The sequence below is a fragment of the Trichosurus vulpecula genome, chromosome 9 (genome assembly GCF_011100635.1).
Source record: "Trichosurus vulpecula isolate mTriVul1 chromosome 9, mTriVul1.pri, whole genome shotgun sequence".
NCBI classification, from domain to species: domain Eukaryota; kingdom Metazoa; phylum Chordata; class Mammalia; order Diprotodontia; family Phalangeridae; genus Trichosurus; species Trichosurus vulpecula.
Window position 1 is genome coordinate 75796179 of NC_050581.1, and position 25953 is coordinate 75822131.

The 25953-nt window shown below is 36.0% G+C and overlaps 1 protein-coding gene across 1 annotated transcript in view; it reads right to left on the reverse strand.

Annotated features, from left to right (window-relative positions):
* Positions 1 to 25953, reverse strand: part of IFT140 (intraflagellar transport 140) — a 175123-nt gene that overhangs the window by 132193 nt on the left and 16977 nt on the right. Inside the window, exons 3-8 of the mRNA XM_036738510.1 lie at positions 12744 to 12865; positions 12416 to 12576; positions 8535 to 8710; positions 6910 to 7001; positions 6173 to 6279; positions 2317 to 2465 (exon numbers count right to left, since the gene is read on the reverse strand). Coding sequence (XP_036594405.1) covers positions 2317 to 2465; positions 6173 to 6279; positions 6910 to 7001; positions 8535 to 8710; positions 12416 to 12576; positions 12744 to 12865 — 807 coding nt within the window. The remainder of the gene's footprint in view (positions 1 to 2316; positions 2466 to 6172; positions 6280 to 6909; positions 7002 to 8534; positions 8711 to 12415; positions 12577 to 12743; positions 12866 to 25953) is intronic.

Below are 25953 nucleotides of genomic sequence, written 5' to 3' on the forward strand. Positions count from 1 at the left end.
TAACTGTCTAACAGAATCTTTCTCCAAACAATGGGTAGGGTTCAAATGGAAATTTGGGAAATTCAGCTTTAAGCATACAGGTTCAAGTGCCTAATAGACACCTGGATAGTATAAAAGTATTTTCCCTATTGTTAGTCATCCATATGATAGGATCTTTTCATATACCTTTGACTCACAGTCCATTAATGGATATCACAATGTTTCATCAATATAATAGAAGATGAAGTCAGATCAAGAGGTTAAAAAATGGGAATGAATGTCTACAAATTTGTGTTATTTGTAATATGATACAATTTTAAACCTGTGGCTTAAGTGTTTTCCAGTTTTAAAAGATAAAAAAAACACCTCGAGGGACATGGATTTTTAAAATTTCTTTCTTCAAAAGCAAATTCGTCTCTCGTTATGATTTAAAGGTTTATCAGGAACCATTTGACATAAAATAGCTTCCCTCTGTTACACAGTTGCACAGGCTTGAAGGGAAAGAGACTACTTGCTCATATTTTCCTTCTTGTTATTTACCAGTTTCCAGGATACTTTCCTTCTTTCCTCAATAAGTTTAGTGCCTCTTTCCAACTCCTACCCTCATGCTAGGGGACTTCGGCATATATACTGATTTTCCTTAAAACTCCCTAATTTCTCAGTTCCTCTAAAAGCTCATTTTCCCACGACCAGTTTCTCCATTCTACCTTAACTACATACAGAGATGGTCATACCATTGATCTTGCCGTCACCCACAAGTGTTCTGCTTCCATGTTTATGGAATCTGGAATTCCTTGTATATGATCATAACCTACTGTCATTCCAGCTCTCCTTTTGCCTTAAGATGCTATTCTTCATCCTCACTGTGACTTCCAGTCTCTCCCTCCCTAAATTCTTTCCTAGGCCATCACCCTTGCACTAGCTATATTCTACTTCCTTTTCCATCTTAACATCATGATGAACCAGTTTAATTCTGCACTATACTCCGGAGTTCCTTGTCCCCTTATCCTACTGTCAATCTTACCCTGCCAAGTCCTAGACTAGGATTAGTCCCATTACTTGCTGCCTTTGTTTCTATTCATGCGCTGCTGAATGAGGCTGGAGAAAAATCACAAAATTGTGTGGCCTGTGTCTACTACAAATTTATGTTACATAATCTCAACTGGGCCCTGACTGGCAAGGCAATCTTTTTACAACTCCCTAATGGATTTACTTTCCCATTTACCACAGCGACTTTTCCAAACCTTTTCATCTCTCCTTAAATATCCCATAGTTCTGTATTACCCCACCATCCCAGCTGAGAACTCTGCCTCATATTTTACTGAAAAAAATTGATTCTGATGAGAACTCTGCCTCATATTTTACTGAAAAAAAATATTCACCAAGAGCTACTTCTCCCCTCCTCCTAATCTTATATTACTCAGATGCCTTCTACCATTATCTCCTCCAACCCTCCTGTCTCATATGAAGAGGTGGTCTTTCTCCTTCCTACATAGTGATGTCATTTTGGTCCTCTTCGAGAATGAAGGACAACAACCAACACCTACTTGTTCCATTTACCTTGTGATCCCATGACACTGACCTCCTTGTCTGTTCCTTGTATAAGAAACACCACTTCCCAATTGTGCATTTTCACTGACTTTGCCTCATGCCTAAAATTCTTTCCCCCCTAGTTTCCACCTCTTTCCTTCCTTGGCTTCCTCAAATCCCACCTTCTCCAAGAAGCCTTTCCAAGTTTCCTTTAATACCAGTAACTTCCATCTGAAATTACCTCCAATTTACCCTGTGTATATCTTGCATATACATAGTTGTTTGCATGTTGTCTCCCCCATTAGATTGCAAGCTCCTTGAGGACAAGGATTGCCCTTTGCCTGTCTTTGTACTTCCAGTGCTTAACACAGTGCCTGGCATAAAGTAGGCGCTTTGTTGACTTCACTATTGGCATCACCATCAGGTTGCAATTTAATCAACCTCAGCTTTGCATTTTCATTTCAATTGGCAAACAATCTCCAGAGCTGACCAGTTACCTCATTCTGCTAGTATCCAGGAAAGCAAAAAAGTGTATTTTGACAATTTGGGTGGGGGGTGGAAGTGGGAGGTTGGGAGGGCATGGAACATATATATATGCAGACATACACATAGAGACATTGAAAGGAAAAGCCGTTTAGGCTACATTCTGGTTGGTTAAAAACTTTACAGAATGATTTACATAGGAATTAGTAACTGTGAAATTAAAATTTAATTTATCTTCAAGGAGTTATGTTTTTCAACTAGATAGCCTGAAAAAAGATATCCTTTATCTCAAATACATAGACTGGAAATAGACATTTCAGCGACCTTTATCTGAGTGATATTCCCTTCCAGCTCAGTTGGGGTTTGCAAAGTCCACTTGTCCTTGCCTTCTAGGACATGAAAGTTCTGGCTGCCCACTGGTACTTTCTTCCACATAGCAACCTGTCCTTTATTGGTACCTGCTGCCAGAAGACCTGTGGTTAAAAAAAAAATTTGGTTAAAAAAATAAACACAAGGAAAAAAGTAAACAAGAAGATGAGCTGAAGTGGGAGTCAAGAATGCTTGGCTTTTTACCATTGACCCCATAAGGTCGTTGCAAAGATGACACACAGTTGTCAGCTGTCATTAGTAGTTCTTACTTTGCCACCAGTTAGTTTTGTGACCCTAAGCAAGTCAATTCCCCCCTTTGGGCTTCAGTTCTCTTTTCTATGAAATGAGTGGGTTGGACCAGATTATCTTGAATATTTCTTCCAAATCTAAATTTGTGTGGCTCTAGAACTCTAAGATGACAACTCATTGTTTTGATAAATGGTATTTTTATAAAAAATTCTGCTTACCTGCCAAAGGATGAAATATTTTCTTGGTGAAAAATGTAGTGAAATTAGAAAGGCTATTGGCAAGAGGGCTAATAATTAGAATCCTAACATTTAAGAATTGGAAGGAACATAAGAGATCATCTCATTTCTTGATTCTATTCATGAGGCTCAGAAAGTGGATATAACTTGTTAAAGTCATAGAAGTCACAGAACTTGAAGACTAAACCCCAAATGATTGGATTCTTAGTTCAGAGGTCACTTAATATTATTATAAGTACTGAAGTTTTATATAATGTATAATATTTTTAAAGTAATATTTTATTTTTCCCCAATTACATGTAAAAACAAATTTTAACATTCGTGTTTTTTTAAGGTTTAAGTTTCAAATTCTATTCCTTCTTCCATTCCTTCTCCGCTCCCTAAGATAGTAAGCAATCTGATATAGGTTACACATGTAAAATCATGTAAAACATATTTCCATGTTAGTCATTTTATAGAAGAAAACAAGAAATAAAGAAAAGAAAGGAAAGAAAAGAAGAAAGAAAGAAAGAAGGAAAGAAAGAAAAGAGGAAGGAAGGAAGGAAGGAAGGAAGGAAGGAAGGAAGGAAGGAAGGAAGGAAGGAAGGAAGAGTATACTTCAATCTGTATTCAGGATTCATCAATTCTTTCTCTGGAGGTGGATAGCATTTTTCATCACAAGTCCTTTGGGATTGTCTTAGATTATTGTAATACTGAGAATAGTATGTGATTCACAGTTGTTTGTCATATAATACTGCTGCTACTATGTACAATGTTTCCCTGGTTCTGCTAACTTTACAATCCATCAGTTCGTGTAAGTCTTTCCAGGCTTTTCTGAAATCGCCCTTTTCATAATTTCTTATAGCACAATAATATTCCATTACAATCATGTATCACAACTTGTACAGCCTTTCCCCAACTGATGGGCATCCCCTCGATTGATGGGCACCACAAAAAGAGCTGCTATAGATATTTTTTGTACAAATAAGTCTTTCCCTTTTTAAAAAAAGTCTCTTTGGGATACAGACCTAGTAGTGGTAGTGCTGGATCAAAGGGTATGCAGAGTTTTATAGCTTCTTCAGACATAGTTCCAAATTGCTCCCCAGAATGGTTAGATCAGTGTCCCAGTTTTCCTACAACCCCTCCAACATTTATTTTCCTTTTTTGTCACATTAGCCAATCTGATAGGTGTAAGGTGACACCTCAGAGTTGTTTTAATTTGCATTTTTCTCATCAATAGTGATTTAGAGCATTTTTTCATGTGACTATAGGTAGCTTTGATTTCTTTGTCTGAAAACTACTTGTTCATATCCTTTGACCATTTATCAATTAGGGAATGACTTGTAGTCTTATAAATCTGACTTAATTCTCTATATATTTGAGAAATGAGGCCTTTATCAGAGACACTTGCTATAAAATTTTGTTCAGTTTTCTACTTTCCTTCTAATTTTGGTTGCATTCATTTTGTTTGTACAAAACTCTTTTTAATTTAATATAATCAGAATTGTCCATTTTACATTTTGTAATGCTCTCTGTCTCTTGTTTGGTCCTAAATTCTCCCCCTATTCATAGATCTGACAAGTAAACTATTCCATGCTCCCCTAATTTGCTTGTGGTATCACCCTTTATGTCTAAATTGTGTACCCACTTTGGCCATACTTTGGTACACAGTGTGAGGTATTGGTCGATAGCTAGTTTTTGCCATACTGTTTTCCAGTTTTCCCAGCATTTTTGTCAAATAGTGAGTTTTTGTCTCCAAAGCTTGGTTCTTTGGGTTTATCAAACACTAAATTACTATGGTCATTTACTACAATGTATTATGCATCTAATCTATTACACTGATCCACCACTCTATCTCTTAGCCAATACCAGATTGTTTTGATGATTACCACTTTATAAAACAGTTTGAGATCTGGTTTGGCTAGGCCATCTTCCTTCGCATTTTTTTCATTGATTCCCTGATATTCTTGAAATTTTGTTCTTCCAGATGTATTGTTATGATACTTTCTAGCTCTATAAAAGAATTTTTGGTAGTTTGACTACCAGTCAAACTGGCATTGAATAAGTAAATTAGTTTTATATAATACTTTGACAGCCTATCCATATGAACCTTTAAAGTGGCTCAGTTTCAGAGGCATTGCACCTATGTGCCAATCCCACTTTTTACTCTTTGAAGTTAGTTATAGACAAATATTTCTATTAAGTCCTTGAGCTTCTGAGGACTTCCTCTACTTATAGGCAACTAGGATACAAATAAAAATTTGAGAAACTTAAAACATGTCTGCATTATTGCACATAATACTGAGCATCTCAAAAGTCTTAATGAAGTTTAAGCTTTAACAAACTTTAACCTAAACTTATTGAATGTTACATGTTAATACCAAATATTTATATGCAACACTATACTAAGTATAGATTATGCTCCAACTAAAAATTTATAAAGAACTTGCATTTGGTCAGCAAATTATTTTCCAATTCTAGCAGTACTATTGTCAAAAGAATGGTTAATTTAATTGGACTCATAAATAGCTCTTGTGAATAGCAACTTCTTAAGAATAGCACCAAATATTTAAAAAAGAGACCAATGACTGGCCTTTAGAACAGCAGCATAAATACAATTACAATTTACTAATGTTAAGTTCAACAAATATCATTTTGTTGACCTAAGAGCTGATAATGAAGCCTGTGGCCATTATAAATTAAAAAGACAATTCATTTGAGGAAAATAATTTAATATTGTCAAAATGAAAAAAACTAACATGGTATAGACAGCACTATAACAGCCAGAAAGCTTTATGAACCAATATTTTTCCAAACGAATCTTTAATAGTATCCCTCTAAGATGAATCAGAAGAGCTTGGGTGTGTTACAGTTCATAGAATCATTAGAAGACTGTTATTCAGGGGAGAAAAGTAACTCTAGGGCTTTTAACAAACAAAGATAGCTCTATCCATTATTTGTGATACCCTGGACATTTAATCTCTCTGTTTTCTCATCTGTAAAATGAGGGGGTTAGTCTAAATTACCTCTAATGTCTACAGGTAAAGCTACAATTTACCAATGTGTAGATCACTTCTCTTTCCTTCTAAAGAGGGTAGCAATGACAGTGGAATCATGTGGTACAGTACAAATTAAATTTTTGTGAACCGGAGTTTTTGATAAATCTTATTCTCTGACATGCTGGATCCCAAGGATTTTACTGTACTTTCCTGAGTCTGGGTGGACTTTAGCTATGTGACCAGCTTTAACTATGTTAGATACTCCTTGAAAATCTCCAGGTTTTCACTATGATCGTAATACATGAGGATAAGTCAATTAGTCTCTCCAGGAAAAGCAAAAATTCTCACCTTTAGCCTTGCAGTAAGAGACACAGTTTATGTTTACCCCTGTCTCAAAACCAAACTTCTCCTCTGGACTAAGCACGTAATTCTCTCCTCGTTCCAAGTCCCATAATCTAAGAGTAACAAAAAGAAACAATTATTGGAATTAAGCTACTTTGTTAATGACAGAATCCAGAAGTCTAGACTACTCAACCTTGCCACCAGCTATCTGGTAGAGGGCTTCAGCTGAGGCCTACTCTCCTGACTGGTGAATCCCTGGCCATGATTGCCATTTCTTTAACGGCCCCAGCCATACTGCTATCTTCACTGCCAGCCGTACATGTATTCCAGACTGATGGCCATACTTCCCACCAGCCCTTCCTTCTACCCATCCTCATTCCTGTTCCCCTTTATATTTTGTCTTCCCATATTAAAATGCAGGTTCCTTGAAAGTCAGACCCCTTTTGTTTTTATGTATTTATAGTCTCAGCACTTAGCACAGCACCAGGCACATAGTAAGAGGATAATAAGTGCTTTATCTATCTGTATCAAGGAATTCTCCTTCAGTTTCGTTGGGTTAGTTTTATATCAATGAACTCATAGGGAAAATCTTCAAAGTAAGAGAAAAAAATTGGCATTATAGAAACTTCCTTCATTAAAAGAAAACATATACTTTTGTTACTATTTTATATTTATAAAGGAAGTAAACAAGACTAAAAAGACTGTTCACTGAAAGAATATTCACCAAAAAATGAAGGACTTACCTGAGGACTGTTTCCCCAATTGCTGTAATGAGAAGACTACCTTCAATCAAAATTATGTCTGCAGAGTGACCTGTTTTTCCACTCAATTTGACCTGTATACAGAACCAACAATGAGCAGAAAACACATTACTCATAAATAAGAGTAGCTAATTCACATAAAGACTAGAATGATTTTTTCCATACTGAATATTTGTGTATGTGTGTGTGCATGTGTGCACTGATTATACAGTAGCTGATTTTTGTGAGTGCACAATGTGATTAAGGAAATACCTTTCAAGCTAGAAAAGTTCAACTGCAAACAAATTTAACAAATCAAAAGTGATATCCTTACTTGAACTCAGATTCAATCAGGAAACCCTACCAGATCACAAAACATTCAAATTCATAGAGCATGCTCTAGATCAGGCCTTCTTAACCCTTTTTGTGTCATGTGTCTCTTTGGCCCATGGTGAAACTTATGGATCTCTTCTCAGAATAATGTTTTTAATACTGAATAAAATGTAGGACTGCAAAGGAAATAAATTATAATGAAATATATTTGTGGAAATATTTTTTAAAACCAAGTTCACAGTCCCCAAGTTAAGAACCCCTGTTCTAGACATCTAAGTGTTCTCCAAAGATAACAAAAATACATTGCACTGTAGTACAAATAGGAAATGAATAAAGTGCATATAACTACAGTTTCAATAATAGCAAAATCTACACATTAGAGGAAATGCATGGGCTAACTGCAAATGGGATGGGGAGAACGGCAAACTGGATGAGTAAAGTCATCATCTGACACTATAAAAACAAAATTTTCTATATTTCAGGGATTCCCAAATGGTAAGCTCATCTCCTAAATAAGATAATGGCTACAACATTCTAGACACTTACAAGTGTTTATCTATATCTCCCAATTCTAGCAAACTGCCTGAGGTTCAATCTAGATTTTACATAAGAACTAGGTAAACCAATAAGAATTAAAATATGTTACAGGGTTGAGCGTAAAGTCCTCTTTTTCATTTTTTTCTTTGATTTGCCATGAGAAATTGGAAAAATTTCATTCTCTTTTTGTCTCTGGTTCCCTATGCTACAAGTAATAATTTAAAGTAGGAGTTGGTAAACTATAGCCTGAGGGCCAAATCTGTTTGTTTTTGTACAAACTGAGCTACAAGTGGTTTTTACATTTTTAGATACAATAAAACTTTATTTAAAAATGTAAAAACTAAGGTCAGCTATGTGGCACAGTGGATAAAGCACAGGCCCTGGAGTAAGAAGGACCTGAGTTTAAATCCAGCCTCAGACAGCTAGATTACATGACCCTAGTTAACTCTGATTGCTTCTCCCCCTCTCCCCCCACCCGCGCCCCCGCCCCAAATTTAAAAACTATTGTTAGCTTGCTGGCTGTATAAAAACAGATAGCAGACTGGATTTGGCCCTTAAAGTATGTTGACCCCAAACAAGTAACCTATGCTCCAAATAATAACTATATTAAAATAATAATGTAATATACCTATTGACTACGATGATAACTGTAGTATTTATGCTCAACAAAAAAGGAGAAAATTGATGAATCTAAATATTATTATGTTACACTCTTCACGACCTCTTCTTTCCTATGTCCTTCATCCTCCTTGTCTTACCTTCAAGATCTCTTCAGCTTCCCCCTCGGGAGTGATCGTATAAAGTGACAAGAGAAGATTCTCCGTCACCACCACCAATACCTCTCTCTTCTCGATATAAAACATCATTTGGATCGGACTGTCGACAGACACTACACGCGTAGTCTTCCCTTTTTCATCCACATAGTGCACTGTTCCTAAAGACAAAACACCATCATTGATGGGGACATCTAGATGAACAGATAAGGATTACAAATATTAGAGATACTACTACTCTATTAAACCATAGATGTTTTAATTTTTTTATTATCTAGATCTATGAGTCCTTCAGTGTAAGGGAACTACTGATTAGAAGTTTCCTTTACTGATCCAAAAACCTGTCACTTATAACACTAGTGACTTGCCCAGGATCTGTGGGAAATCAGAAGACTTCCCTTTGGGCGGATAGCCTGTGTTTGTTAGAGGAAGAATTTGAACCCCAGTTTCCCTGACTCCAAAGTCAGCCCTCTCTCTACCATGCCATGCTACCTCTCTTACTTTAATGATCTATTTTAAATAACAGTAATAGCAAGTCAGTTTAAAATAAAGTCATATAAGTTAACCTTAATTTGTTTTTTTGTATGTATCAAAACTAGTAAAAAGTACATATTTTATTGTTTCTATGTAACAAAAAAACCAAGAAATAGTTTAAGATGATAGAAGTCTGTGAGTAAGAGGAAAAGCTATAACTAATATTTTATCAAATGTTTGTATACATGTGCTACTGTGTTAGATTTCTTACAAAGCAAGATAAACCACACAGTGTTTACACTCTTTGAACTTGTAATATGTAAGCAAAACTCATTATCTATAATTAAATTATATCTTATAGACGTAGTTATGACCAAAAAGGTACAAAGTATATATTTCAGTAACACTCATATATAACATAAATAATTAAAATCAGTAGAAAAACAACAGAATTATATTAGAATGAAAAACAATAGAATTAATTAAAAACAACTTCAGACAAATGCAAAGACAATACAGATAATTCCTTTTCAAGACCAAGAAAAGCAAAAGATAAAATCTGTTAGCAATAAAGGACATGACAAGTCATACTTGAAATAATAACAACAAATGCTATCTTGTCTCTCTCTATATATGTTGCAATTTTCTATCCTGACTTCTCCCTCTCAGGCTGCAGGCTGCAACTTTACTGTTGATGAACATTTTATATCAAATTTTTGTAATTTCAATAAGACTCAGAGTCTGAACTGATTAATCAGAAGAAAAGCCAGATCCTAACAGTCTCTTTGTTCTCTGAGTAAACTCAGAATACCTCAATCTTATGTCAACAAGCCCAGATGGAGCATTCTTTCCTCTGTCCATGGCCATTAAGGATGAGACCTTTAGCCCTGAGGAATTATCTTGAATTATGTGACTTTTCTTATCTTAATATTTTATGGGCATACACTATGTTATGGAATGTTAATGGTAAATTAAACACAGAGATCCTGGGTTGTAATTTCAATTGACACTTTGTCAACTATCTTGACTTATTGTATTTGCAACCTATTCCATTAAGGAAAATCCTCTTCTTGTATCATGGTTAAACATACATGGGGATCATAAAAGTGAAGTAACACAGGCTTGCTGAGTCTGCTAAAAATAATGTATAGAAGCTTTCTCATTTCTTTGTTCAGGTGGTCAGAACTTGTGCTCTGGCTCCTCTTACGTACAAGTAAGCTAGCTCTGCTATGCTTTAAGGGAAAATAATAAACAATATGGATTTCTCTATCACCTAGCTTGTTTGCCTCCTTTAACCAAACTTTCAGGTTAACACTGTTTATCTTACATGAAATTGGACTCTAAAAGGGGAGTAGGAAAATTGTAAGTGAAACACATGCCAAGTAGGTAGGCAGGCATCCAATTATTCATATAATTTCATTAAAATTATCTATTACTTTCCATCCTCACCACCCTTCACCTACAAATTTATTTACAGGTACAAAACCACATTTTTACTTTTAAGTTCATATTCATATAGCCCTTTACAATTTATAAAGTGCTTTCCTCACAACAGTCCTGGGAGGTACATAAGGCAAGCATTAATATCTCCAGTTTACAAAGGAGGAGATGGAATCTTATTAAAGTTAAATGACCTGATGGGACCAGAGAGATCTGTAAAATGTCATCATTTAAATCATATCACAGGACAAGTGAGTGATGGAATTAAGGCACAAATTCAGATAGTCTGACTCCAAGTACAGTGCTTTCTCCTACCATATCATGCTGTGTCTCATTTCTCTCTGTTACATTTTTAAAAAATTGAACGACATTTTCCCATTGGGTTAGTTCTAGAACTCTATTCTAATGAGGCCAACAGAGAAAAACGTAGCGGAAATAAGCATTGATTATCCCACAATTGTGATCAATGTATGCAGGATACTAGAATACACAGAGGCAATATGATAGAGTCTATAGAGAGCTGATCTCTGAGTCATGGACATGCAGGATCAAGCCCTGCCTCTGACACTGTGTAAATCTGGGCAAGCTGCTGTACCTCTCAATGCCCCCGAGGATCCTCCTAAGGATAGAAATTTTAGAATAGTTACAACCCTAGAAATATAGGAGGAATTTCATCACAGGGAGTTTTCTATATTGACAAAACCACAGATCATGGACAAAAACCATAAATCAAAACTTACAATATCCATTTTTCAAGTTGCTTTATTGCAATAATTCAGGCTATTCCCGGGAAGGTCAAATACTGAAGCTGAAGCTTAAATGCTTTGGCCCAATAATGAGAAGACAGGACTCATTAGAAAAGAGCCTGATATTGGGAAAGATTGAAAGCAAAAGGAGAAGGGGACAGCACAGGATGAAATGGATAGATAGTGTCATGGAAGCAAGGAACATGAGTTTGGACAGACTTCAGAAGATAGTGGAGGATAGAAGGGCCTGGTGTGCTATGGTCCATGTAGTCATGAAGAGTCAGACACGACTGAATGACTGAATAACAACAAATGCAAAACCTTTTCTGAGGCCTTTCAAAACAGCTTATATTATATCTCTAACCACCATCAAAATTATCTGAGTCTCCAACTTTCCCAGATACAGTGGACAAAATTTTGGACATGGAGTCATGAAGACCTAAATTCAAATTTTTCCTGATTCTTACTTTCTATGTGATGCCATAGCTAAGTTATTAATTAATCAACCAATCACTTAACATCTCTCAACTTCAGTTTCTTCATTTGTAAAATGGGTAGCTATTTCATAGGACTGTTGTTAAGCTCAATTGACATTCTTATTATTATCATTATTACTATTATTATTATTATGGGCCCAGTCCAAAGCCTACCTCCTCCATAAAGTCTCTGTTGACTTTCCAGCTCTCAGTGGTCATTCTCAGCCCTGAAATTCTATACCACTTATTTGACACTTAGTTATGTATTACTTTGTATATTTATTTGTCTTTTTATGTGTCTTTCTGCCTGTATTGCTATATGCTAAGAATCATGAAAAATGACGGTCTTCAAAAAATTAAAATCGACCATCACTGCAAGAAGCAGAGGCAAGGCTATAGGTAAGCAAAGCACAATACACAAAAAGTAAGAAACTATAAAGAAAAAACAGAGAAAAAGATGTCACTGAAGAAATGTCTAATTGAAAAAGAAGATGAACCGTTTACATGATGAGAATGAAGAACTAAGATTTGTGTGAAAAAATCATTTGAGTTAATAAACATAAAAAACTAGTTAACAAGTCACTCTAGATTGTGTCTATCAGTTAACTTCTCCCCTTTGGTTGAGGGATGAACAGTATATTATTATAACCTGCAACATGATTTCTTAGGCTTAAAAAAATCCCCCAGTAAAATGCTAAGAAATGAATTGCATAATGCTGTAGGTTTATACCTAAATTTTGATTCTCACCATCCACCAGGCTGACAAAGAAGGATAATCCCTCCTGAGATCCCATTTTTAGGAAACCGCCAAAGCCACTTTTTCTCCAATTAAACATGTCCAGTGCTTTTTCATCACCACTCACAGCTGCTTTTGCCAACTGAACCAAGTCCCTGCAAACAATTAAGATACACAGTTTCAAGATTATTTTAGCTGTCTCATTTATGTTATCCTGTGATTTAATTTCTTATTAAGCACAATGATACTGCTCTTTTCACTCTGACCCAAAGTGAGAAATAATTTGTTAAGAGAGAAGATGTGAAACTTTTAATGTACTCACTCGCCAGGTGGGGGAAGCCGAAAGATGCAATGAGTCAAATGTTTTCCATACTCATGTTTCAGTAAAGGTGTTCCTTGTACTCTGCCTCTTTGGTCTAACCTCCATAATACCAGAACACCAAGCTAAGGAAAAATTTAAAAGTCATTAATGAATATATTTCTGAAAATGGAGAAATTTGGTAGCTAAGATAACACTTCTGCAAGAGCGTTTTTTAAAAAATCATTATAGATATTGGTAGGTATAACAATAGCCTTGAAATCAGAAAACCTAGGTTTTAGTCCTAGCCCTACAAATAATTTAGTATACCCCTCACCAAATTATTAACTTGTGCTTCAGTGTCATCATTAACAAATTAGGATAAATGTACTTGCCAACCACTTCCCTCATAGTGCTATTAATGCCAAGAACTCTTCAGAGAACGTTTTAAGTTCCGCCAAACAAAGATGTCAAATACAGCAAAAGCTGTTTTGCTTAATACCTTATTAACTTTTAAGACTGACAATTTAGAATTTCTCCCCAGTATCTTCATCCTAGAAGCTGAATAAAAATGCGACTAACTAGTATCAACACAGAAACTATGTGGAACAAAAAAACCGAATTGAGCTGTCAGAACAAAACTCAAAAAAAAAAATGCCTTGTCAGGTGACTTCACTGAACAGAGCCCTTTTTACACTCATGGAGAAGAGGGCTGTTCAATGTTTTACCATGGAAGTTATAATTAGTTCTAGATCCTAACTTTGAAGCACTTAACTGTTGCTATGCCTACACTGGGAGTTGCTAATGATCATTATGATTCTCACCTAATCTTTACTAAGCACTTACTATATGTAAGGTGCTGTGGATGATACAAAAGTATATAAAACACGGTTCCTTCACTCCAGTAGATAACAATTGAGGAGGAAAAACATATAGATAAACATATATGGATATCTTTACATATATATGGACACACACACTCTCATGTTTCTATGACTGAATCTATGATTTTAAGTGCAGGTAGGAGATGACAATTTAGGACATAAGACAAATATAATACACTCTAATGTTTCACTGGATCCATGATTTTACCAATGTGGGTACTCCTTTAAATAGTGTACTCCCATAAATCTTCCATATGAAATCTACCCATCATTCTGGGAAGCTTCCTCCAGGACTTCTAACATTTAGTAAGTATGAGGACTGTACTCTGGCTTTCCATCTGTTATCCCACATTGACTGGCTTACTTCCTTTTCTAATCACAAATTTTCTTAATGATAATAGTTGTTTTAATTTTTAAAAATTCAGTATCTTTTGTGTTTACATCATATTACATTATGAATATATCCCTTCCCCACCCAGCAAGCCATCCATTATAATAAAGATTTTTAAATGAAAGAAAAAAAAGCAGTTCAACAAAACCAATCAACATATCAACAGTATGCGAGTATGTGCAATACTTCACACTTGTAGTTCCTCACCTCTATAAAAAAGGGAGAGAAGTACATTTTCTCAATTGTTTGATCATTACAACTACTTTGCATTCAGTTTTGCTTTTTTATTCTTTTCATTTACATTGTTATAGCAACTGCCATTACTGTTTTCCAGGTTCTGTTGATTTCATCATGCATCAATTCACATATTCCCATACACATCTCCTTTCTTCATGCTTATTGTTTCTTAGAATGGGACATTTAAAAAAATTTATGTGCCAAAATTTATTTTAATGTGACACTGGGCAAGTCTTTAACCCTGTCTGCCTCAGTAAAATGAGCTGAAGAAGGAAATGGCAAAACACTCCAGTATCTTTGCCAAGAAAACCCCAAATGGAGTCAAAGAGAATTGAACACAACTGAAATAACTCAACAACAAACCACAATTTATTTAGTCATTCATTCCTTAAACTGAAAGATTTCTATTTTGTTTTCAGTTCTTCATAATAGCTACTTTTAAAAAAAATGATAAGCTTTATGTCTACATCACAATTATTTCCCCAAAACTCTCCATATTATACTTTCCCCTGAAACAATGAAAAATAATTAAGCAAATATCTGATATAGCTATGTAATTTATACAATATTCTGTTCAAACAGTTCTCTACTTCTCTACTATGAAAGAAAAAGTGTGTTTCATTATTTCTACTCTGAGATCCCCCTGGTTTTTCAATGACTCAATTTAACTTAGTTTCATCAATCATTTCATTTATATTTTAACATCGTTACTGTGCCTATTTCCTTTTGGTTCTTATTTTGCTCTGCATCCACTCGTAAAAATCTTTCACTGTTTCTCTGAATTCCTAATATTTGTAATTTCTTACTGTACAATATTTTATTACATTTAATGTAATTTTTCAGCCAATTTCTAATTGATAGTTACCTATTTATTTTATAGTGCTTTGTTACTACAAAGAGCAATGCTGTGAATATTTTGGTATGTATTAGACCTTTGTTTTTGTCCCTGATTTAATTGGAAAACATGCCCAATAGTGGATTTGCCAGAGTAATGGGTATAGTCAATTTAGTCACTTTTTTGGTATAATTCCACATAGAAATCCAGAATATTTGGACTACTTCATAACTCTACTAACAATGCTTCACTGCATCTATCCTCACACAAGCCCTCCAATACTGCCTTCTATCTGTTATCACCTTTGCCACTTTTCATGGTGTGAGGTGAAACCTCAGAGTTGTTTTAATTTGTATTTCTCTTATGATTAGCGATCTTGAGCATGTATTACGTGGTCAATTACAGCATGCCATCTTCTTCTGTAAAGAGGCCACTTAAAAAGGAAACTGAAAATTGTGTAATTATAATGACTATACTTGATCCTAAGGGTGAGATAAGAAAACTTAACCCCTCTCTTCCTTGGAAAGGTGAGGACCATTAAGCCTAAAACATTGCATTAAACTATAGGAGTGGGTAATAAAAGTTTTGTTCATGTTCTTTGACAACCGCTAGGGAATGACTCTTGGTACTATATATTTGTGTCAACTTCCCATATATTTTAGATATCAAACATATTTTAGAGCTATCTGATACAAATATTTCATTTCCACTCTATTGTTTCCCTTCTAATCCTGTTATTGTTAACTTCATTCTCGTAAAATCTTTTAAAATTTACAATCAAAATTATCTATTTTATCTTTTGATTTCTTCTATCAATTATTTGATTAAGGACTTGTTTATTAAAATAATTGCGAAAGGTACCTGATCATATTCTCTTTAGTTTTTTTAATGGCATTAACCTTTTTTATTCAAGTTGGATAAAATTATTGAACTTACTGGGGTAGCTAGGTGGCATAGTGGATAGAGTACTGGGCAGACACTTACTAGCTGTGTGACCCTGGGCAAGTCACTTAATCCTGTTTACCTCCGTTTCCTCATCTGTAAAATGAGCTAGAAAAGGAAATGGCAAACCACTCTAGTATCTTTGCCAAGAAAACCCCAAATGAGGTGACAAAGAGTCAGACATGACTGAAGTACAACAACACTGAATTTTTTGTAATACATGGTATAAGATTTTCATCTAAATCTAATTTCTGTCAAACTACTTTTTCATTTTCCCAGTAGTTCTTGTCAAATGGGGAGTCAGTCCTTACAACAATTTATTTTTGGGCTTGCCAAACACTGACTTATTGTTTCAAATTATTTGTTTCATATCTAGTCTGTTCATTGATATACTTTTCTCTCTCTTTTATTAACTGGTACCAAAAAGTTCTTATGACTACATCTTTTGATAAAGTTTGAGATCTTATTCTTACTTTTTCTTCATTATTTCCTTTGAGATTCTAGGACTTTTATTTTTTCCAAACAAGTTTTGGTGTTTCATCTTATTCTGAAGATATTCTTTTATATAATTTGATTGATATAGCACTAAACATGTAAATAAATTTAGGCAGTATTGTCATTTTTGTTATATTGGCATAGCTCAATCAGGGGCTATAAATGTGTCTCCAATTACTTAAGTCTTCTTAACTCTTCTTCAGTGAGAGTTTGTTGTATTTAAATAAATCTTGACTGTATCTTGGCAGGTTAATTCATAGATGTTTTACGCATTTTAAATGGAACTTCTCTTATTTTTTTTCCTGGTATTTGTTAGTACTATAAAGAAACACTGATGATTTTGTGGATTTATTCTGTATCCTGCCACCTTAGTGAAGTTACTAAATCATCTCAGTTCCTTTGCTGATTCTGGAAGTTTTCTAAGTATTGTTGTTTTTCAGTCATATTCAACTCTTCATGGCCCCATCTGGCGTTTTCTTGGCCAAGATACTGGAGTGGTTTGATATTTCCTTCTGCTCATTTTATAAATGAAGAAAATGAGGCATACAGGGTTATATGACTTGCCCAAGGCCACACAGTTAGTAAGTATCCAAGGCTGGATTTGAACTCAGGTTTTCCTGACTCCAGGTCCAGCACTCTTATCTACTGTGCTACCTAGCCATCTCTTTCTAAGTATGGTAGAATGTTATCTGCAAATAGGGATCATTTTGTCTTCTTGACACTGATGATTATACTTATTTTTTCCTACTTCCTTCTTTTCTAGTTAGAATTTAAGAGCAATGCAACAGAAAGTAATCACAATTCATGTTCCCAATGAGGGTAATAATTTTTCCCCATTGTGAAAACTCGCAATCCCCTTAAAAATTACAACAACAAATTAAAAAGCATGTTCTTCTATACAGTCAGTTCTGCTGTAATTCTTGTTTTGAAAAAGCAAATTTGTTTCAATATGAGGGAACAATTTAAGCATAATATGAATTTCATATTTCTCATGTGGAATTTCATCCATGAGAAACAGTGAGAATGCAGAAAACTGTACTGCCTCACAATAATTCACAAGCTGCAACCCTTCCAATGTCCACTTTCACAAGAAAATTTTGGGTCTTTTCCAAGTAAAGTGCCTATTTATTGTTTATCTTCTGGTGTAGTAGGAGCTGTGGATGGAAGAGGACTCATCTTCACAAATGTACTCCAACCCCACTTTCTGCCATGGCCTGCCAGGGTCACCCTCATCTGCAGTCATCCACTTCAACTTTGCCAGTCCAGACCCCGTGGTAACTGGGGAACAGACCAAGTGGCAGGTGGAGGCCTCAGATGTCACCACTATTTCCTGTAGTACTTAAGTATTTCTTAACCATAACATGTAGAAAACTGCTACCATTTTTATTAGATTAATCTTTCTTTTACTGTGTCACTGACAAAGTTTTTAAGTGTTGTTTCCCTGGCCTATTTTCCCATAAGCCTTGTGGCTTTTATTGCTTAATTTTGCATTGCAGCATGATTTCTGGGAACACATATGTCACATTATAGCAGAACTGACTGTATTTCCAGTCCTACTCTTTCTCCTGAGTTCCAGTCCCTGCCAATTAGACATTTTATATTGGCTATACCAGAGAAACCTTAACCTAAGGATATCTAAAACTGAATTCATCATCTTTTCCCAAACCTACCTCTCACCTGAAATTCCCAGTTCTTTTAAGAGCACCACAATCTTTCCAGTTACCTTGTTTCACAATCTTAAGGTCATCTTCAAATTCTCAAATGCCTACATAAAAGGAGTTGCCAAATCTTATCGTTTCTATTGCTACCTCTGTTGCACCTGTCCTGGATCTCTATTCTGTATCCACCCTAGGTCAGCATGCCTCCTCATTTCTTTTCTGGACCTCTGTAATCATCTCCTAATTGGTGTCTCTGCTCTGTTGCTCTCCTTTCTGATCTGTCCTTCACAAAGCTGACAAACTAACGTTCTTAAAACACAAGTATGATTACATTACTCTTCAATTCGGTAAATCCCAGCAGCTACCTATTATCTCCAGGATCAAATATAATCCCCGTTTAGCATTTAAAATATTTCACAAACTGGTCCCAAACTATCTTTCCAGTCTTATTATTCATTATTCCACCGTATGCCCACTAGCCAAATCAGCTTTTTGAAAATCAACTCATGGAATACTACACTTCACCCATAAAAGAACCAGATGAAGCACACTTGGTGTGAAAGGGTATCCACTAAAGGGCTTTCTTACAGTTCCTTTCATTTTTGTTTTTGTATTCTCAATGCCCAACACAGTCCCTGATACACAGCAGGCACTAAATGTCACTAACTGATTGAATGTCTCAATAGTCTCATGATACCCCATGGGAAAGTCTCAATCCCTGCAGGTATGCTCAGTGGGTCCCACTGCTTGCATTGCTTTTTGTCCACATTAGTGGCTTCTCCTACCTATTGCTCTCTTGTACTTTAACTCTTACCTGGCAACCATTCCCATTTGGCAGCCATTATTAATCTTACCCAGTGGGAAAGCTTTCTTATTTTATTCAGTTACTTCCATATTCTTAGGCTAGTAGTTAGCATTCCTAGAACTTTTTTCAAAAAGTAATGGGGAGGTTAACTTTTTACTTTATTTTTATTGGCAATGCTTTAGTGTTTCTCCATTGCAAACAATGCTACCTCTTGATTTAAATATGTACTTTTGATCATAGGAAATAAGAATCCTTCAATGCTTACTTTTTTTTCGTGGGGGATTATAATGTAAATCTGTTGTATTTTTTCAAAGGTTTTTTTCCTATTTTACCTATTGAAGTAATCATGGAGTTTTTGTTATCATTTTTATATGATTAATTACACAAATTATTTGCTTAATACCGAACCGTGCATGCATTTCTTACATAAATCCAATTTCATTATAGTGCATTATTTTCTGGATGCTTTTCTGTATTTAAAAATTTAAAATTTCTACATCAATATCATTCTCTAGTTTTTTAAATTCCACCTCTTCTTTTTCTATTTAGTTGATAAAACTTTTCAGAGAAATGAATTTCCCTCTTAAGACTGTATTAGCTATATCACAAAGTCTTGTATGTTTTTCCTTATCAATAAGCACCACCTACCATTTGCCAGGCACTGTGCTAAGCATGGAAATGCAAAGACAAAAACAAAACAGAATTTGCCCTCATGGAGCCTACATTCTAGCAGAGGACATAACATATACACATATTAGTAGATACAAAATACATACAAAATAAATATAAGGTAATTGGATTGGGGTACTCATAACTTCGGAGATTAAGAAAAATCTCATGTAGAAGATGGTGCTTGAGCTGAATTTTGAAGGAGACTAGGGAGGTCAAGAGACTGAAATGATGAGGGAGTACATTTCAGGCATAGGGACAGCTGGTACAAAAGCTCAAATGGAATATGGAATGCTGTTTTTGAGGAACAGCAAAAAGGTTAGTTTGACTGGACCAGGAACCACATGAAGGAGAACATGAGTCTGGAAAAAATAGATTGGAGCCAGGCTGTAAGGGCCTTTAAGTGTCCCAAAGAGGTGTTTATATTTTATCCTAGAAATAGCATAAAGTTCCTAGATTTGTTATCCTTTGCAAATCAGTTTTTCTGTAATTTGCTGTGTAGTCAGTATTTAGAATATAATTGGTCTTCACTAAGGGCTATAACTTCTGCTCATATTTTATTTGTTCATTACTGTTTAATTGCATTATGGCCCACAAAGGATGTATTTATTATATCTTTCTTTCTACATTTATCTTAGATTCCTTTGTGCCCTAAAACATGATTTAAGTAAAAGCTGGGGAGAAATATGTATACTCTTTAAAATTCCCATTTAGAAGTAACCAAGGCCCAATGGATAGCGTGCTGGGCCTGTGTGTTGATAATGTGATTAAAGATCTTTCCTGCCTATTCAATAAGCCTCAGGTAGAGCTAGTTAAGGGAAGTTCCTCAGGTGGAGCCAGTTAAGGGAAACTTGGTTAGAAGAGGCTTGATTGTAGGCAGGTTTACACCCTTGACTTACTAGGTCCGAGGCCCCAGGCCCATATCCTTTTGCTATTTAGGTCATGAGAGGTGTAAAACTCTCAGGGCCCTGAGGAGAGGTGCTCAGACCAGAGCCAATTGTATGTGCACTGAGTTCTAACCAATCAGATGCTGGCTAAGACTCTATATAAAGGGAGCCCAGAGTGTGACAGCAGCAGAACTGAGAAGCAAACATCAAGAAGATGCTGAAGTGCAGACATCGAGAGAGCCAGTGTCAAGAGAGACTGCAGAGTGGAGAGTGCAGACAAGAAAGTTGCAGAGATCAAACAGCTGAGAATCTATAGCATCAAGAGATTGGAGAACTGAGAATCCAGGGAATCCAGGAGACTGCATGGACTCTGAGAACTGCCAGGGCTTTCAGAACTGCAGGAGAGGAGGCAGGCAAACAGATAGTTAGGATTCATGACTGATTGTTTATAGGAAGGCCCTAGCAGGGGCGAAGGTTACCGGATGACTTGATTCCTTGCTATAATACTGTGTTATAATTTCCTTGTTGCTACATCGAGGTGGGCTTACTGGTTTTGGAATATAATTACTGCTATAGCGAATTGGACTCATTGGTTTTGGGATTGGATCCTTTGGTGTCTAAATAAATGTTATATTTCCTCTGCCTTCTACCTAGAGTTTTTCATACTTTGTGATTCCGAACCATACAGGCATGTTCATGGTCAGCCTCAAGGTCATGCATCTTGCCTTACTGATACAGCCTGGAGTCAGGAAGACCTGAGTTTAAATCCTGCCTTAGATACTTGTTAGCTAGGTGACCCTGGACAAGTCATTTAACCTCCGTTTGCCTCAGATTCCTCACCTGTAAAATAGAGACAATAATAGCACCTCTCTCCCAGGATTGTTTTGAGGATTAAATGAAATAATTGTAAAGCGCTTAACACAGTGCCTGGTACATAGATTCTATATAAATGTTAGCTATTATTATTATTAAATATTATCTTTCCAACCACTGACCCAGGTCTATATTTTTCTTCTTGCTTATCTTTCTTTTGTATTCTTTTAGCTCAATGAGAGGAATATTAACGTCTCCTACTCTTATATTAACCAATGTCTTTTTGCAATTCATCTAGTGTTCCTTTTAAGAACTCAGCCTCTATGCCACTTGGTATAGATACGTTTAATATTATTTTTCACTGACTGAGGTGGTTCTGAACATAATATAGTCTCCCTATTTATTTCTCTTTACTTATCAGTCTTTATTAGTACCTTATCTGAGGTCATAATCATAACATGAAGTATAACAGATTTTGTTCTAGCCCCTCATTTTCATCTTTAACTTGATCCCTCCCCAGTGTCCTTCCTTACTATTAATCTGCCCAATCCTAAATTCCTTCAGCTTATTTTTAAAATTATTTTAGAATAATAACTCCTTGAGGGAGAGGGCTGTGACTTTTGCACTTGTGTCCCCAGTGCCCAATTTGGCATAGAATAGGCACTTAATAAAGGCTATTTGATTCTCTCATTTTTCCTTTTCCTTTTTCTCAGCTCATATTAGTGCTGCACCATTAGACCACGAATTCTTGGAGAGCATACCTTTCTTTGTATCTCCAGCACAGGTATAACTTGGAGATACTGCAGTTTTGGTTCCAGACTACCACAATTAAGTGAATTTCACAATAAAGCAAGCCACACAAATTTTTTGGTTTCCCAGTGCACATAAAAGTTTACACTATACTGTAGTCTATTAAGTGTGCAATATTATTATGTCTAAAAAATGTATATACCTTAATTAAAAAACACTTTATTGCTAAAAAAGAAAATGCTAACCATCATCTGAGCCTTCTGTGAGTCTTTATGTTGGTGGAGGGTCTTGTCTTGATGTTAATGGCTGCTGACTTATCAGGATGGTGGCCTAGATTTCAACCTATCTCAGCTTTCAAAATGCCTTCCTCACTAAACTTAATCATTTTTAGCTTACAATTTAAAGTGAGAGATGTACAATTCTTTCTTTCACTTGAACACTTAGAGACCATTGTAAGGTTATTAATTGGCCTAATTTCAGTATTGTTGCGTCTCAGGGAATAGGGAGGCCCAAGGAGGTAAAGAGACAGGGAACTGCCAGCTGGCAAAGTAGTCAAAACACATACATTTATTGATTAAGTTTGCCATCTTATATGGGTGCAGTTTGTGATGTCCCAAAACAATTACAATATTAGCATCAAAGATCACCATAACATAATAATGAAAAAGTTTGAAATATTTCAAGAATTGCCTAAATGGGACACAGAGACACAATGCGAGCACATGCTGGTGGAAAAAGGGCACTGACAGACTCTCTTAATGTGGGGATGCCACAAACGTTCAATTTGTAAAAAAAAAATGCAATATCTGAGAAGCGCAATAAAATGAAGTATGCCTGTACTTACCATAATGCCCGGCACATAGCAGATACTTAATAAATGCTAGTCGACTGATTTGAAGTGTCTACTCCCCTCCCACCCCCAACCCCATGCCGTCTTTCTTAAGCCTGTGCATCATCTATTCTCTTATTTCAGTTATGTTAATTTGTAAATGCTATGCCAACTTCTTTCTTACTACTTTTCCTTTCTGGGATACTCTAGAAATCTATTCCCAGGAATGTTAATTCTTGATATAGGCAGTAGGGTACAGCAGGAAGTGTTTTATGACAGTATTCTGGGGCAGGAGAGGGCTGATTCTATTCTTTGCCTTTTCCCTCACTGTCTGTCTCTTTTAATGTCATGCCATCTTCCATTTAAATCCATGTCACCCAGTTCCACCCTTTCCAAATCATATGGCCATGGTGTGCCAACCAGTTTCTCTCTCCTAGTGATAACAACTACTCAGACACTTCATCAAAGCAGAGTTCATTACATTTCACCCCTTCCAGTCCCGGTGTGAATGCTTCACAGTGCTGTCCTTTCTGTCCACACTGCTGTCCAACTCTCCTTCCTCCTTCTTTGATCTGTTCCCAGTGTTCTGTCCTGACTCTCCCACCATCCTAAGGGCAGGAGGAAAAACGGAATGCCTCACTCTCCTCTTAAGTCCTGGCCATGGATTGCCTGAACCTTTCAACCTTCTCTATACCTAGAAGGTGTTCCTCTGTATTATCCTATGTACTTATAATATTGATTGGCAATGAGGGAATGAAGTTTTTCCTCCTAAGATACTATTATTATAACAAAAGCTAGAATTTATATAGCACTATAAATTTATGAATTTATAACTTGGTATCTCATTTGATAACAACAACTACTCTATAAGGAAAGTACTACTATTATCCCCATTTTACAGATGAGGAAACAGGTTCAGAGAGGTATGTGACTTGACTAGAGTCACACAGGTAAAATGTCTGAAGCAGGATCTTCTCTTGCCTCTAAGTCCAGCACTCCACGTATTGTACCACTTAGCTATCCCACTTCTTCCAACTACTGTTCTGAATTTTCCCATTAGGTCTTTTGCTCCTTAGATTTTTTTTAAGAGTCTAATATTTACTAGAACATTAAGACAAAGATGTTGCAGGCATGGTAGGAACCACGGTTTGTCTACTGGGTCCCTTGAATGTTTCCATAAACAAATCTTTTTGGGTAACATAACTTTGCAAATGATGCTTGATATTTTTTTCATAAATGCTATCTCCCTTCAATGGATTATAAATTCTTTGAGGGAAGAAACCATATAAATCCTAAGTGCTTATCACCTTATTGCACAGACAACGTGTACTCAACAAGCTCTACCTATTAAATCAACATCTAGACCATATAATCACATTTTCTTTTTGTCTATTATGTATAGCCTTCAGGCAGCACAGCCTATCTCAATGTTCTAGCTTCTGGAATCTTAAAATAGATACTACCAGGGTCAACTTCATAAACAGAGAATTGTAATTTCTCTTTAAGGGACAGGAGTTTACATACGTTAGACATCCACTGGCAGTCTGACTTTGATCCATATTCATTAGTGAATATGGTAATGACAATTCTATAGAATACACTGACATAAACCTTTTTAAAAGGAATCTTGAAATCATTCTTTAGTAGGATATGCCCCATGTCTACAATGCTAATTACCTTGGTTTCTATGGATTGATTGTGCTTTTCAAGTTCAAGTGGGCTTTCTTCATCTTTTTTCTCTTCCAGAGTGGCTTTCATTTCCATGTGTTCTTCCAACAAAAGCAAGGGGTTCCTACTTGAAGTCCTGCAACAACTATTTACAGTACTTCGTCTGCAGATATTTGTTTTGGGTAAAGAGGAACCGGTAGCTATTCTGTCCTTTTCTCCATTTGCTAAGCTATTATAGATGACTGGTTCCAAAGTTTGATTAGAAGCATCAGGTCTGACAGTGGGGAATTTATTGTCTTTGCATTCTATATGTTTTTGTGCTCCAATCACACCACTGGCTGTGTGTTTCTGTACATCCTGAGTTTGGTCTGTATCAGTTTCCTATTTCTGTGGTGGATGTTGGGATAGGAGTTTGGGCTGAAGGGCTGTTGTCAACTCACGTCTTCCTTGAGCTCTAGAAGCACTATGACTAACAGAAGGTTCTTTCTTCATATCAGCAGAAAATGGATGATGTGCTCTGATACCTTACAGGGTTTTTCTTTTGAGATAAAAGAAGCAGGGGCAAGCTTAACTTCCTCCATCCTTGGTTTTATACTAGGTAAAACTTTATGTTTGGGTGTCTGGCATTTATTGGATGAAGGTGAATTCTGCAGATGTAATGGTTTTGGAGGTACTTTTGGCTTTAGACTTGCAACTGAATATGGGTTCACTTTAATTGGTGCTTTTCCATTTATTCCCTGAGCCTCATCACATACATTCTGATTAAGTGGTGTGTCAGTCTTGCTTGATGGGCAAGGAGATGAAACTATAATGATCTTTGGACAGGAACTGCTGCCTGTTCCACAGGAACCATTAAGATCATAAATCTAGAGCTAAAAGGGACTTCGGGGGTTATCTAAACAATTCCTTGAGGATCACCTTTTTTCTCTTAGTTGTTTGCAACTCTATTGGAATCTAAGGATATAGAACTAGAAGGAATCAAATTTTGGGGGCTGCTTTTCCATTTTTCACATTAACCAATTGTTGAGGTTTAGGGGCACTTGGGACCCCAAAATACTGACAGGACATGGGTCCTGCCCGAATGAATTCTACACAAGCCTTCTTTCAGTCATAGAGAAAAACAAAGTTTATTAAAGATTCACCATATCGGATAGACTCTTAAGGAGCCTGAGCCTTGGCTAGACTCTTGAGAAATCTGAGCCTTTGTGATGCTGGTATTGACAAGCAGGTCAGATTGAATCTGAGCTGCTACCTAGATTCTTTAGCCCAAGAATGTCCCCTTTGCCTTCCTAAAGAATTCCAATAAGTATGCAAATTTTAAAGATGATCAACCAACAGACAGACTCTCCCATCCCACATTCAATTCTTTAT